Source organism: Eptesicus fuscus, chromosome 23 (assembly GCF_027574615.1).
Source record: "Eptesicus fuscus isolate TK198812 chromosome 23, DD_ASM_mEF_20220401, whole genome shotgun sequence".
NCBI lineage: Eukaryota > Metazoa > Chordata > Mammalia > Chiroptera > Vespertilionidae > Eptesicus > Eptesicus fuscus.
The window spans coordinates 22,579,351-22,594,628 of NC_072495.1; the positions used below are offsets into that span (position 1 = coordinate 22,579,351).

The window sequence follows — 15,278 nt, forward strand, 5'->3', positions numbered from 1 at the left end:
CATGCCTGCTTGCTCCTATCTCCCCAGTCGTCCGCATCCCTCCCCTGCTCCCTCGAACATTCTGTTTGAACAGAAAATAGGATTAACTTATTAGAGGCGTTGTTTGTATGTGGAGCTGGGATAAGACACAGACTCCGGGGAAGCTCATCGATGCCCACCCTGAGCCTGAGATCCTGCCTTTCATGACCGTTTGGGTCACGTTACTGAAGGCTTCTGTGCAATAAGGATATGGTGGAGGGTGGATCCAGGTCATCCTTCTTCCTTTCGGATACTTTCCTTGGAATGAGTCGATGGCATTAGTCCCAAGGGACTCCAAGATAGGGAGACAAGGGGCTGGTAAGTTCTGAGACGAAGGTGTCCAGCGGAGTTCGGACCCGAGATGTTGTCTCGCAGGTGGGCCAGGGCGGGGCTCCCTCCTGGGGCCTCAGGGTAGCTGGGCACCAGGCAGGGGGCCGCTGCAGCCCAGGTGCTGACCAGGGGCCGTCCTCTCCTCTTGCAGACGATGCTTTTGGAGAAGAGCCGCGTGGCACGGCAGCCGGAGGGGGAAGGCACCTTCGAGGTTTTCTCCCAGATGCTCGCGGGATTGGACCTGGACCTCAGGTGAGCGACTGGGCCAGGCAGGGGCAGCTGAGGGCAGTAGTTCAAAGGGCATCTGCTCCCCAGGGCCCAGCCTTAGCTCTGCCCAGAGCTGAGAGGAGTGGACCCAGTGGTTAGGAACCTGGCCTCCGGTCCCGGTGGCTGGTACTGCTCCCAGGCTGAGTGACCTCAGCTACGGTCATTCACTCTGAATCCTGTTTTTTTTTCTTCTCCTCTGTAAGGTGGAAACAATAACATGGCTAACCTCATAGGGTTAAGTGAGATAATTCACACATAGCTCTTTATAAATGATGGGGGTGGCGGAGGCCATTTGCTGTGATGGGGACCTGTCAATACAGAGCTGACAGCAGCATGGGAGGAGGGCAAGACCAGCAGACCCCAAGTCTTCTAGAAGTTTCTAAATTTTGTGGGGGCCTTGAGTGCACATGAGGGTTTGCCTGAATGGGCACCTCAGAACAAGCGGGCCCTGGGTGGAGTGGCCAGCAGGGTGGCCAGGCGAGACTCATCTTGGAGGGCCTCCTGGGGGACACCCCTCAGGTGTGCTCTGTAAAGGACCAGCTTTAGAGTCAGAGGGATGTGTGTTTAGATCCGGGCTTTGCCCCATGTGGTCCTCTCTGAGCCTCAGTTTCCTTTTCTGTAGAATGGCTACCTCCTAGTGCCAGTCTGTGGGTATTTAAACCAGACCGCCTGCCCAGGCAGCAGGCCTCGCGTGCGGCGCATCGTAGGGTGTAACCTGGGAGAGTATAACATGTAAACTCTGCACCGGGAGTTTGAATCCTCTTCTGCAGCCTCTGTTTCCTCCACTTTCTCATCTCTGAGAACACTAAAGGGCAGGCACGTCTCCCTGGTGACCCCCCCATGTTGGGGTTGTCAGTTCTGTATCCCTGCATGGAGCTGGGTTCTGGGCATGGAGCTATCCCAAAGGGGCTCCCCGCGGGATAGACACAGGAAGGACAGGGCTGGCCACTGCCGGCAGAGGATTCCAGGCCTCCTCGCCAGGCCCAGCCCAGTCCAGGGAGCTCTGTGTCGGTGGGCCTGACCCGGGCGAGTGTGGCATCCTTAGGAGCCAGGATAAAGCTGTGTCAAGATGGGGCTGCCCCAAATGAGTTTCAGAGGCCCCAGGAGAGTGGAGAAAAGTGCTTGGAACATCTCAGACTCCTCAGGAGGTCAGGCTCATGCTGGGGACTGGCTCTCCAGCGACCTCCTAAGCCATCTGCCTTTCTTTACCTCTATTGCTGCCAGGCTGTTCCCTGATCCACAGTGAAGCTTCCGAGGGACAAAAACTGGTGTCCGCTTTCACAAATGCCCTTCCTTTCTCCCATGTATTCATATGGCAAACTCCTACTCATCCTTCAGAACCCTGCTCTGAATCCCTTCCTTAGAGGAGTGCTGCCTGGTTCCTGCTCCCTCAGTTTCTCCTTTGTTCTATTCTGGCTCATCACTGGGGTATGCTGGCCTCTCTTCCTCACCAGAATGCCCATGAGATCTTTGAATCAGGGGCCCTGTCTTATTCCTTTCTGCCTCCCCAGTATTAACATAGGGCTTGGCACTGGGTAGGTGCTCAATTATTTGTCAAGTTGAACTTCCAGAGAACGGAATACAGATCAGGTCAAGTGCACTTCTGGTCCCTTCTCTGCTTCTAGGACGGAGCTGTACCTGCACCAGATGGCAGACAGCAGCTCCTTCGGCATGGGCACTTGGTCTAAGGTAAGGATGAGGTCTATCTGGGGTGTGTGTTGGGGTCTGTGACCCTGTGGCCAGGATGGGAGGGTGATGGAGAGATCTCCTATGTGACTCGTCTCCTTTGCCGCTGGGGTTTGTAGTTGGCAAGGGCTGGTCATGTGGGGAAGGAGGGGTTCCTTTGTAGGGTCTGGGGCATGTCAGGAAATGAGACATACCAAAAATAACCAGGAGCCGGTTTAGGTAAAGGTAAGCGTGTGGGCTCTGGCGACAGGCAATCTGGGTTCAAACCCCAGCTGTGACACTTACTAGACATGTGACCGCACCATGGAACCTAGCCTCTCTGAACGTCTGTATCCTCTTCGGAAAAATAGTGACAGTAGTTGTATCTGCCTCGTGGGTTTAGTGTGAGGACTAAATGAAATGACAGGGCTTGGCCTAAATCAGTCACTCAGTCAGGTATTCTTAGTAAATATTGGTGAGTAACGTGGGAAGGTGCGGTCAGAGAAGGCTTCCTGGCAGCTGTGGCCTCTGAGTAGGACATTGAGCGATGATATTCAGCCGCTTAATTTTGTTCACTTGTTTGTTTATTCTTTTATTCATTTGTTTATATTTCAGCACATGTTTTCTGAGTTACCCCCTTCCCGTCCCCACCTCTCGCCTGTATAGCAGGCCTGTGCGAAGTGCTGGGATTAGGGTCCTCATCCGTGAATTTTTGCTCTAGCAGGAGAGACAGACGGGAATTAATGCAGTCACGTGGGCTGAGACTGTACCAAAGGTGGCACTGCTCTGGAGACCAAAGGATAGATGAAAGGAAGAACCACTTGGCTTCAGTCAGGGGGCTTCTCAGACTCCACTGGGTGCTACCCACAGGCTTGCCGGTTCAGTAGGTCTGAGGTGGGGCCTGAGACTACCCGTTTCTCACAAGTTCTCAGGTGTTGCTGATGCTGCTGGTCCAGGGACCCCACTTTGAGAACCACTGCAGTGGAGTCTCTGCAGTGGGTGGGTGGGATGGAGTGAGCCGATGCGGTACCCCTGTCTTTAAATTCGGGGGTTTAATTCACCTTTCTCCTTCCTGCTGCCCCCTTCATTGGGGGGGTTGGAATGGCAGTACGTTCTTCTTTCAGACCCTTTCTCCCCATGATCGCGTGGGGGGTGGGGAGTTAGGAGCCCAGACCTCCACCTTGATGGCAGAGGAGGCGAGGCTGTCCCAGCATCCGGTTTTCTTGTTCAGCTCATGAGTTTTGGCCAAGGTATCCATTGGCATCAGCAAGAGGGTTGTTGTTGGTTTTCCTGTTGTTTGGGAGGAGGAGAGGGCCGAGCCTGGCCCCGTGAGCTCCCCCAGCCTGACCTGTTTGTTCACTGTCTGCACACAGGAGTGGGTCGCAGTGTGAATCGTGTCACGGAGGCGTTTGAAATCGTTGTGTGTGTTTCTGGGGTATGTTTTTTAGACCAGTTGACTTGTGGGAACTGGTAGGGTGTTCCTTTGTTCTCTTTCTGTTACCTGGCAGGGATCGAGAGAGTCTTTTCTCGCAACAAAAGTTAAGTCTGAAAACTCGTTGGTTTTTGACACAAGCCTGGACTAGTTTTCTGGGACTTGGTGGTCCAGGGACAGTCTCAGTAAGGGAATTTGGTCAGGAAATGCCCCCCAAGAATGGAATTGCTATGGACAAGCCCCCAAAAGTTGCCATATTCAGCAAATAAAAATACAGGATGTCCAGAACTTACTCATCTTCTACTTGATCTAATGTACAGCATGGTAATACCACTGTATTTATCACCTACTTGAAATCCCTAGGAGAGAAGATCTGAAGTGTCCTTACCACGCACACAAAAACGTAACTATGTGAGGTGATGGACTGAGTGCTAATTAGCTTCATTGTGGTAATCATTTCACAATGTGTATGTACATTAAATCATCACATTGTACACTTAAAATATATAATTTTTATTTGTCAATTATAACACAAGACTGGGGAAATGTAGGCTGCCCCGTTAAATTTGAATTTCAGAAAAGCAACAAATAATTTTTAATATAAGTATGTCCCAAATATTTGCATGGGCAGGCCCAGAGTCCTATCAGAGAAGACTGCCTGGAGGAGGAAGCACGAGTGGTCCTGGACTAAGAGTAAGGTTAGGTTGGTGCAGTGAGGCCAGCATTCCTGCTACCTAAAATATTGTAGGGGGAATCTACTTATACTAAAAGTTTGTCCATTGTTTATCTGGAATTAAAATTTAACTACCGTATTTTCTGGAGTATAAGACGACTTTTTAACCCAGGAAAATCTTATACGCCCAGTCGTCTTATACGCCAGAAAATACGGTAGATGTCTGCGTTTTATCTGGGAATTCTATAGCCCAGATTCCTCTCTGGCTGAGCGCTCTTCCTCCTCCTCCAGCCAGTCCCCTGACTCTGATTAGTTCTGCTTCTGTCTCACCTGTAACCATTGCTTCCATCGTCCCCTGAGAAAGCACTGAAGACAGTGCGTAGCATATGCGTTCTGGAGTCTGTCCTAGCCAGGTTCAATCCCAATACCAGCACTTAGGGTGGCCTTAAGCAAAGCAGCTTCACTTCCTGGGCCTCAGTTTCCTCATTGGTGAAACTGGGATGGCGATTGTCCCCTTGCCTGGACTGTGTCTTCTTGTTATTATTCAGAATTGTCCTGGATGTCAGCGTGGGACCAGTTGGGTGGGGCACACGGCCTCAGTGACCCACAGGGTCCCCAATCCACATTCGTTGGCAGTCCATGCCATGTTTTTTCTCTTATTGGCTTTATCTTTTTTCCTCCTCTAGTTTGTATTTTTGGTAAAATATTTCTTTTTTAAAAACTTGAATTGATAATACCTTCTGTGGAGAAATCAGAAAAAACATACAGACAAAACAAAAACCAAAATAAACCCACTTACACAATTGAAAAACAGGTGCCAGAGACATCCATTGGTAACATTTTGCAGATTTTCTCTCCGTATTTTTCCTACGAATATTTTACACTAGAGGCTCAGTGCACCAATTTGTGGGGTCCTGCCGGCCCACCCCGATGGGGGCCGATTGGGGCCAGGCCGGCAGCGGGGAGGGGCTGTGGGAGGTTGGCTGGCCTGGCCCCGAAAGGGATGGTGGGGGCTGATTGGGGGCCAGGCTGGTGGGGGAGGGGGAGGTGTGTAGGAGGTTGGGGGGGGCAGTGTGTGTCATAGCAACCGGTCGTTCTGTTTGTTCCATCGTTCCGGTTGCTTGGCTTTTATATATATAGATAGGTTGTAACACACTGCATGTCATGGAAACTTTCACAAACAATATTTTCAATGACCAGACATTCATGGTAGAGCCATGATTTCCTGAACTATTTCCCTGATGTTGTCCATTTTCAAAAAGGTTCTAAACCCGTTCGTGGTTGTTAAAGATGAGGTGATACCTATCTTTGTGTATCCATCTTTAGGCCTCAGCACCAGCGTTACCACCTTCAGCTTTTGAGCCCTCTGTCCAAGGAGAGGCCTCCTGTTATTTATTTATTTATTTTTTTATGATCTCCTTGGTAACAATCTCTCATCATGTATCACACCGTTTACTTACAGTCTGTCTCTCCTTGGCCCGAGTTCCGCAAGGATGGATGGGGAGTCCCCTGTGTCCTGCTCACTGCTTAACATACAAGGCCCGGCACTGAGCCAGGCACACACTGAGTGCTTTGTTGAGTGAATAAATGAATGAGCATGTCCCCACATGGCACCTTGGCTAAAAGCATGTCTTTGCAATGTTCTAAACTTTGCTGCTGTGGTGGGCAGAGCTGTGTTAATTTCACTTTCACTGATGGCTGGTGTCTTTGAGGATGCTTCCTAGGCCTTTGGGGATCTGGTGCTTTCTTTGGATCCACTGCCTGGGTCCTGGGAGCTGGGGTGGTTGCTGGGGACGGCAGAGGACCCAGAGGAGGGGATTACAAGGTTTGGGGCACTCACCCCTCAGCCTGAAGCTCCAGAGTCTTCAAACCCAGGATTGGGAGAACTGTGGGCCTGGTTCAGTAAGTGCATGCACTCTACCCCAGCATCAGTGGCTCTTTTTTGGGGACACTAACCGGCACCTCATTGACATTCACTCATCAATGGATATTTATTGATCTTATTAGGTCGCAGAGCTCAGCTGGGTCTGGCACAGAGCTCAGCTGGGTCTCTGTCACCAAGGACTTATGTTTTGGAGGTGAACAGGGGCTGCCATGGCCACAAAAACAGATCATCCCAAGCCAGAGTGATAGGTGCCTGAATAGAGGTGTGTATAGGCTGTGGGTATGGTGGTAGGCTTAGAGGCATAGCAGGGAAGGCTGCCTGGAGGAGGCGACAACAAACTGGTCCTGGACTAAGAGTGAAGTTAGGTGTGGTGAGGCCAGCCTTCCTGCAATACAGAATTCCTGATCCTGAGGTAAATGTGGAAGATGAGCAAAAGAGTGCCATGTGGCTATAGAGCAGAGGATGAGGGTGTGGTGTTTGGGGCAGTCAGCTAAGGTGGTGCTGGACCTCAGTCGCCACCTATGCTCACTGTCAGTTCCACCTCCTGGTCCCTGCAGAGCGTCCTCGCTGCCTGCCGCATTTCAGCTTTCAAACGGAACTCACTTGAGAGCTGCGAGGGCATCAGGACACATTTGAAATCACAAAGCTTTCATATTATTTTCTTCTTCTCTATAATTTATTTTTCTGCAACATCGCCTGATTTTTTAAAAAAAGTGCCCAGCCGCAGTGGTGATAATAATAATAATCCTTGCCTCCCAGCAGTTTGCTTCTGGCTGTCACATTCCAGACTTTGGCCCGGGCCGCATTCGTTTGTTGTGACCCAGGTATCAACAGCAGAGGAGTGGTCTCCAGACAGAAGGGGGAGGGATCATGCACTTGTGCCAGGAGCTCTGCCAGGAGCTTTCTCTTACTTAATCCTCTTAATGGTCCTTGGAGAATTATGGTCACATTTGTTTTTCAGGAGGATCAACCAGGCTCAGAGAGGCGAAGTTCTGCCCAAGGGCACACAGCTTTTAAGTGGCAAAGGCAGGACTGGAATCCCGAGTTGGCCTGACTCTAAATTTGTCTCTCTTCATCCCACTCTGTTATATCAGTCCTGTGTCGTGGCTGAAGACCTTGTGCTCTGGAATCAGACTCTCTGTGCACTCTTGGGTCACTGACCTTCTCTTAGCCTCAGTTTTTCCACCTGTGGAATGGGTAGAGCAATACCCAGTTCCTGGGTCTGTTCCTCGGATTGGGGGCTCGGTAGAATATTTGGCATTTAGTGACTCTGCCCCTCCCGTAATGGGTGGCCTTGGACAAGCGCTTTACCTTCTCTGAGCCTTAGTTTCTTCCTCTGTCAATTGGAGAGACCCACACTTACATAGTAGGGTAAAAGCACCTAGCACAGCATAGTAGGTGCTCAATTAACATGTTTCTCTCTCCCTCCTTAAATGGATTCCCCAGTGCCCAGAGAGGATGTGAATTGGTCAGTTTTTAAAAACTATATTTTCTTTTTTTTTTTTTTAATTTCTTTATTGATTAAGGTATCACATATTTGTCCTCGTCCCCCCATTTTCATCCCACCCCTCTCCCCACACATGCCCCCACCCCCCTGTTGTCCTTAACCACTGGTTGGGCTCGTATGTCTGCACACAAGTCCTTTGGTTGATCTCCCCCTTTACCCCCACCCTTCCCTACCCTCCCCCCGAGGCCCGACAGTCTGATCCATGCCTCCTTGTTTCTGGGTCTGTTCTTGTTCATCAGTCTATGTTGTTCATTATTTCCCCTAGATGAGTGAGATCATGTGCTATTAGAAATACACTTATAAGAACCGAAAATGAGACAAGCAATAATGGTTATGGTGACAGGAAAATGAATCGGTCTGTAGTGAGTTTCTTTCTGGGCCAACAGTTCTTTTGAGACCCAATTTCAATGTCCAACAGTTCCTTATGTGTACATGTCAGCACTGACATTTCAGTTCTGGATGGTGGACAACTGGTGGTAATGCAGGTCCGACTCTGTCTGGTTTGGTCCTGGGCAATCTGCAGTGATGCACAGCTGCTAACTGCTATTATGGGAAGGCCACATCAGCGTCTTCTGTCTCTGGACTGCTTCTCTTCTGTCTTCATGGCTAGAATCCACATGGTCTCGGAGTTGTAAAAACTATATTTTCATTGATTTTAGAGAGAGGAAGGGAGAGGGAGAGAGAGAGAAACATCAATGATGAGAGAGAATCAGTGGACTGGTCAGTTTTGAGCACGGGGCAGAGTCACTTGGAATGGGGAGCTCCTGGCTCTGAGTGACACCGTCCTGCCCTCCCTCTCCATGGTCTCCATGAGGTCCACCCAGTTCTTGAGGCACCGACGTTCCTTTTGCCATGGAATCTAATCAGGTTCAGCATTTCACTCCCATAGTGCCCGTCCCGGCCTCTCTGTGATGTTAGAATCCCGAGTGCTTTAGACGCAGTCCAGTTTAATGTGGACAGAACATTTGGGATTTCATTTTTTCTTTCCACTAAATTACCTGCAGTCTTTGGTTGACCTTGAGTCTTCGATTGCATCAGCTAAACCCTGGGCATGTTGTGTGTTGAATATTTTTTCATTAATTTTGTTGTTAGTTGACTAAAACATAGTAAAATGTGTCAAAGGCACTAATTTTAAGTGTACAATTCGATGATTATATTCTCAAACAGACCTATAAGATCAAGATCTAGAATATTCCTTATCCTGACGAAAGCTCCTTCCAGCCCCCTCCCCATCAGGGGTTTGTTTCCCACCCCAGGACCACCATCCTGACTTCTCTAACCATAGGTTAGTTTTGCCCACAGAGATGGAATCACGCAGTGTGTTGGTCATTTGTACCCAACAGTCCTGACTCACATTGGGTCTGTGGGATTCATATATGTGGTTGCATGTATCAGTGGCTCGTTCTTTGTCACCGCTGCGCAGCACTCCACACCGGTACCACCCTGTGTCCGTCATTCTCCTGTGGGTAGGCATTTGGGCTCTGAGTTGACTTGTTCCACTGACTTGACTGATTTCTGTTTTCACGAGTTCAGTGCAAGGACTGGCTTTCTCAGGGCACAAGGCAGAGGTGTTTGGCTCTCTAGAAGTTTAAGGAATGGTAAACATCTTGCGGATCCTAGTCATGTTTGTCCGTCCATGTCTTCAGTCGCATTCCGAGACGTGGGGCGGGGAGGGAGAGAAAAAGAAGCAGATTAGCTTTATTGGAAGTTTCCTCATTCTTCTCTTCACATGAGCTAAGTGGCAGAGGATGGAGTCTGGCTGTAATTTAAAGTCAAGTGCTCAGGGCTGACAGTGGGAGCCATAATAAATGCGTTCCCACTGTTCTTTGGTGCCCTTTCACGGCTACTTTGAAATCTCATAAATAACCATGTTGGTAAGATGCCTTCCTTCCCTGTGTTTGCTCCAGTGGAGCAGCTGCGGTTGCTAGGTTGAGCTCCTGGTTGCTAGGGATTTTGTGGTCCTGTGGTGGCCCAGAAATATGATGGATCAGTGGAACATGCTTTTGCTATTAATCGAAATGTTTCCACAGCGAATATTTCAATGTCCCTGCATGCTTTGACGTCGCCCCAATTGGTCAGCGATCCTTACAGGATGCTTTCCGAGTTAGAAGTGGCTCGAATGGATGGGACAGGGGGTCTGGATGGGGAAATCAGAAAAGCCTGATTCTAGTCCTGTGTATCTGGTACTAATTTGCTGTGTGACCTTGGGCAAGCGTCGCCCCCTCTCTGGGCACTGGACTCCACCAAATTCAAGGACCTGCCAGCTTTAACAGCCTACAGTGTATCACCTAAGCTCTGTCCAAGTGCAGATCAGTTCCTCATTATGGGCTGGTGGGTTTTTTGACAAAAGAATTCTCCTCCCCGGCTCACTTCCTCTCAACCTCGCAGGCTTCTGGGCTGAGTCTCCTTGGCCAGATGGCGTGTGAGCAGGAGTTTCAGACTAATTTTAATATTCAATCAAACATAATTGGGATCATAAATCTAAAAAAGAAAAATAACGCTCTACAACCCATTAGCATCGGATCCTGTCATTTTCTCATTCCTCCCGCTCAAAAATCTTCCGCAGTGTCCCGTCGGTTGCTGCGGTAGATCAGTCGGTGGCGGCTGCAAGGGGTGATGTCCTGAAAAGAAGCTGGACTCACTGGCTTGCTGTGGGATCTGGACCGATTAGTGATGTCTGCCACAGGTCCAGGCATCTAGAGAGGGGTGTGTATTTGCCAGTCAAGGCTGGAGTGTAAAGCTCATGCCCTTTAATAATGTGTTGGAGGCCTTCCCATGGTCATCTCCTCCCCTCTCTGTCGGCCCCGCCTCCAAAAGTGCCTGTTCTGTGTCCACGTCCGGGGACCACCTGTTGTCTGCAGGGATCTCCTTTGTTCGTGTTGCTCCTTGTGCGTATCAGGGCCTTTATTACATGAAGTGGGTCAACTCTGCTTGTTTATCTTTCGAACTCCAATCACAGTTTGGTCTCATCTTCTGTGACATTCTCTTTGGCCCCCCCCTGGTGGGATTCATGAGTGCGTTCCTGCCTCCGATGCCCCGTAGCTCCCCAGGTATACCCGTATCCCACCACTTAGCCTGTGTCACACTTAGTTGCTTTTTTAAATCTCCTTTCACTTCTACCTTGAGAGGCCCTCAAAGTCAAGCTCTGGGTTTCGCTCATCTTTGCCTTCCCGGAGGCTGGCACAGAGCAGAGCCTCGCTAAATCTGCTGAATGGACACACGAATGAATGAGAATCGTATCGCCTTCCAAAGTCAGCTGGCAATGACTGCCAACCTTCCTCGGCTTAATTGTGGCCAAAAAAGTGACCACACGCTTCCCCCGAGACCGAGCGTGGCTTCGCATTGTGAGTTTTCTCCACCGCAATGACCTCTTTTTCTTCCTCTCTCCCTTTGCCCTCAGCCCGAAGACAAGCAGAGGGCGGCGGCCGCCTTCGCCCAGCTCCGGGGTGCCATGGCGACGCTGGGCATTTCGGAGAGCGAGCAGCGAGCCATTTGGCGAGTGTTGGCAGCCATCTACCACCTGGGCGCGGCGGGCGCCTGCAAAGGTACGTCCTTCCGTGCCCAGCTCCCCTGGGCTGCCGGCTGTCTCTCCATGAAATGGGGCAGGAGCAGTCTACCATCGCCTGCGTGCCCGGGGCTGCTCTGTGGGAGGCTGTCGGGCAAGGCCCAGGGAGAAGGAAGGGGCTGGGTTTCTCCAGCAAACCTTCCAGAGCCGCGCCGTCCAGCAGGACCTTCTGCGGTGATGGAGGCGCTCTCTGTCCGCGCCGTCCAGCACAGGAGCCACTGCCCGCGTGTGGCTGCCGAGCACCTGAAACGCGGCTAGTGAGGAAGTGGCCTGGGAGTGCGTTCCGTTTTAATTAGCACAAATTTAAATGGCCACACGTAGCCAGTGGCTGCTGTACCAAGCAGAGAGGCTCTAGAACATGGGAGAGAAGGTTGGGTCCACACAGTAAAGGTGACGTGTTCTATCTAGACATCTGGGAGACGCTCCCCACTGCCTGTGCTCCAGGTGACCCCGTTATCGCATTGTCGAGCCCGGGTAGGCGACTGTCCCAGGCACCCCGCTCACACGGGCTCACTCCCGCCACCGCTCTGCAGGTTGAGGAAGAGAGCGAGTCTTGCAGGCAGATGGCACCTGCCTTTCTACTTTTATGGTCGAACTTGAACCCTCTCTGCCTCCAATGCGACTAGAGGCCAAGGGAGCCCCCTCACCACCACCTATTGACCTCTCACCAGAGAAGTGTGATGCCTCAGTTTCTCCTCCTGGGCAGGTGCGACGTCCCTCTGCTGTGGGCTCAGGGACCTGACTTATACCTGTCACCGCCAGTAACGATAAAAGAGAAAGTCATATTTATAAATATTTTATTAATACATGATTATGGCAATAATTCCTCCAGCCTCCCCCCCGTCCCAGCGTATAAATTATTTTAAGAGGAGCTGCCGTCAGTCTGCCTGGGAGGCCTGCTTGATGATTTACTTACTATATATTCTGCTTTGGAAGATTTCATAATAGGTTGCTCTAAAATCAGCTATTAAGAATTTCAAAGTCATATATAAATGTCTTTGCTTTGTGTCATAACAGATCATTTTGAAATATTCCATTAATCAGGGTGGTTTTTTTTTTGTTTTTAATGATGTTCTCCTTTCAGTGAGCCTGGCTTCCTTAACTTATTTCGAGGGCCCTGATCCTATTTTTATGCTTTTTGAGCTGATGAGATTCATGCAATAATCTGGTGAGGAAGAATAACGCCGTGGGCAGGTGTCGGGACTCGGCCTGCTGGGTGTGAATCCTGGGTTGGCCTTTCTCAGCCTCAGTTTCTTCCCTTATAAAATGGATTAATGATGGCACCAACTTTGTAGTCTTATTGTGGGATCAAGTGAGTCAAGGCCAAAATACTTGGAGCACAGGACTTGGCTCATGGTGTGTGTGTGTGTGTGGTGGGGGGGTTGTTAGAAAATGGAGGCTCAGGAGAGGGTGTGTGGTTTACAGAGATCACACAGCTGGAATGTTTCAGGGTGAGATTTGGAACCTCGGCTCTCTTCCTGCAAAGATTGCTCCACTGACCTAGACTTTGCAATGGGCCGCTCACCCATTCCCTGTGTTCTCTCTTTTCATTCCCACAGCAACCCTGACAGGAAGGTAGGGAAGGAATTCTCTATTTTTGGTTCAGGATGCTGAGGCCCAGAGAGGTTGTGTAACTTTGCCAGGGTCACACAGCATCGTGTAGTGGAGCTGAGGTTAGAATCAGTGTCTGTCTTCCTCCAAAGCCTCTGCTTTTCTCCTCTAGGAGGCTGCCCAGCTGGCCCAGTCCTTGGGTGCATTCTAGGTGCCTGGGTCTTCGCCTCACTCCTAACAGCTCCGTCTAATTTCCACCCAGTCCTCCCTTCTCTGTTCAATCTCCCGTCTCCGTTCCTCCATCTGGAAGGTCATCCTGTTGAGCAGAGTAGAGGCAGGAGAGCTCACAGTCGGAGCTAAAGGCGAGGCCTCCTGGACCAGGGGGACCTGCGTTCAATTCCGGTGCTCCTGCGTCATTAGTGAGTCTCCTGACCTCCGAGACTCAGTCTCCTCACCTGTAAAAGGGGGTGATGATAGTGCCTGCTTCTTAGGGTTCTGGAGGCTTACAACATTTAACATAAATATGTCATATAAAGCTCTCTGCCATTGTGATTATTATTGCTAATGTTATTAATAGAACATCCATCCACCATCCAGGGGGGTTTTCCTTGGTGAAGCTCCACTCTGCAAGACTGACTTAGGCTGGTCTTGAATCCTCTCCTATCCTGTGGTCCCGTCGCTGTCAGAGACGTTGTAGACTTCCCCCCGGAAAGTCTGAGACTGTTTGTCACTCTGCCCGCTGTCCATCATCACTTCGCAAAAATGACAATAACGTTCAGAATCCAAAAGAGTAACAAGGATGAGCAATGCCTGCCTTGATGGCCGCGTCGCTTTGCTTTCGTTTTTCTCGGAAGGCTGGTGGGAGGTTTAATTCATTTGTCTTTCACTCAGTTTGCCGGTTTGCTTGCTGCTGACCCCGTTGCCTGATGTACGGCGCAGTCAGGCTCATACATAACCCAACGCGGGGCCGCGTAATGGGCTGATGAAGGGAGGCTGCCAGTCGGCCCGGCAACTCCCCGCCTGCCGTAATAAAGATGTCAGCCCCCGAATGGATCGGGCTGTAACCCGGGGAGCCTTGAGGGGCCTGCAGGAAGGAGAGACAGCAGCAATAATGACAAGAGCCCAGCCCCCTGCTTTCTGCTGGGGCACCCCGACATCCAGCAACCAGGGCACTCGATCCAGGAATAGAAGGAGGTGGCCAGTCGCTCCCCGAGCTGGAGCAAGACCCCGCGTGCCAAAGGCCGGTGGGAATAGCAACAGTGATGCGACCAACATAAGGCGATGATTGTATATTCAAATGGCACCTGGCAAAGTGTTTTACTGTCTTTATTGTCTTAAAGCTACTGCATATGCAACACTGCGAAGTTGTCTTCCTGTGAAAAATGGAAACAATATAGAAGAATATAGAATGAACAACTGTCTCTCCTCAGCCCCCAAATCCCTGCGTCCTCAGAAGCAGCCATTGTTAATGTTTAGAGGTGACATTTATTACAACAGAAGAGCCAATGTGGATACACTGCTGTTAACTAAAGTCTATAGTTTACACAAGGCTTCACTCTTAGAGTTGTACATTCCATGGGAGTTGACAGATGCATATGACAGGGGTCCACCATGACATGGTCACACAGGAGAGTGTCACTACCTTGACAGGCTGTTGTTTTTTTCCTGTTAAAATTAAAAAAAAATTTTTTAAATCAATTTAGAGAGAGAAGAAGGGAGAGGGAGAGAGAGAGAAACATTGATTGGCCGCTTCCTGCATGTACCCCAACCCGGAATCAAAGCTGCAACCTGGGCATGTGCCCTGACTGAGAACCGAACTGGCGATCCTTCCACGCATGGGACTAAGCTCAAACCAACTGAGTCACACTACCCAGGGCTCTGATACACTTTTTTATTTGCAATAATTATAGACTCACAGGAAGCCGGGACAACAGTACATAGAGCCCCGTGAGCTTTCCCGTGGCTGCACTGTACCCAGCTGTAGTTAGCACATTATTAACACCAGGAAATGAGATGGGTGTATTACTGCAACCTAAATGACAGGCTTATATTCAGGCCTTTAAAATGTCATTTAGCTACATTGCACACATAACAAATATCTGGTTGGTTGGTTGGTGTCTTTACACAGATGGGTCCGCACCATCTCCATTTCTGTGCCTTTTGCTCTTCCCATCTCACAGCGAGTCTTGACCTCTGCACTCGGGGTCATAGTGATTCCCTGATTCTCTTTGTTGATGGCAAGGGCTTGCCTGGAGTGGGTGGGCCTCCACCTATGTAACAGTCCTGCTGATCCTTCAGGGCACTTCCTGCTCTTTGGTGTTCTCAACCACCACACTGAACATCCCTGTATGTGGGGGTTGTGCCCATGAGGGAGGGTTTGAAGGC

At 50.1% G+C, this 15,278-nt stretch overlaps 1 protein-coding gene across 1 annotated transcript in view; it reads left to right on the top strand.

Moving 5' to 3' along the window:
- MYO18B (myosin XVIIIB) overlaps positions 1 to 15,278 on the top strand; it is a 168,362-nt gene that overhangs the window by 15,477 nt on the left and 137,607 nt on the right. Inside the window, exons 10-12 of the mRNA XM_054712773.1 lie at positions 500 to 600; positions 2,241 to 2,304; positions 11,178 to 11,322. Coding sequence (XP_054568748.1) covers positions 500 to 600; positions 2,241 to 2,304; positions 11,178 to 11,322 — 310 coding nt within the window. The remainder of the gene's footprint in view (positions 1 to 499; positions 601 to 2,240; positions 2,305 to 11,177; positions 11,323 to 15,278) is intronic.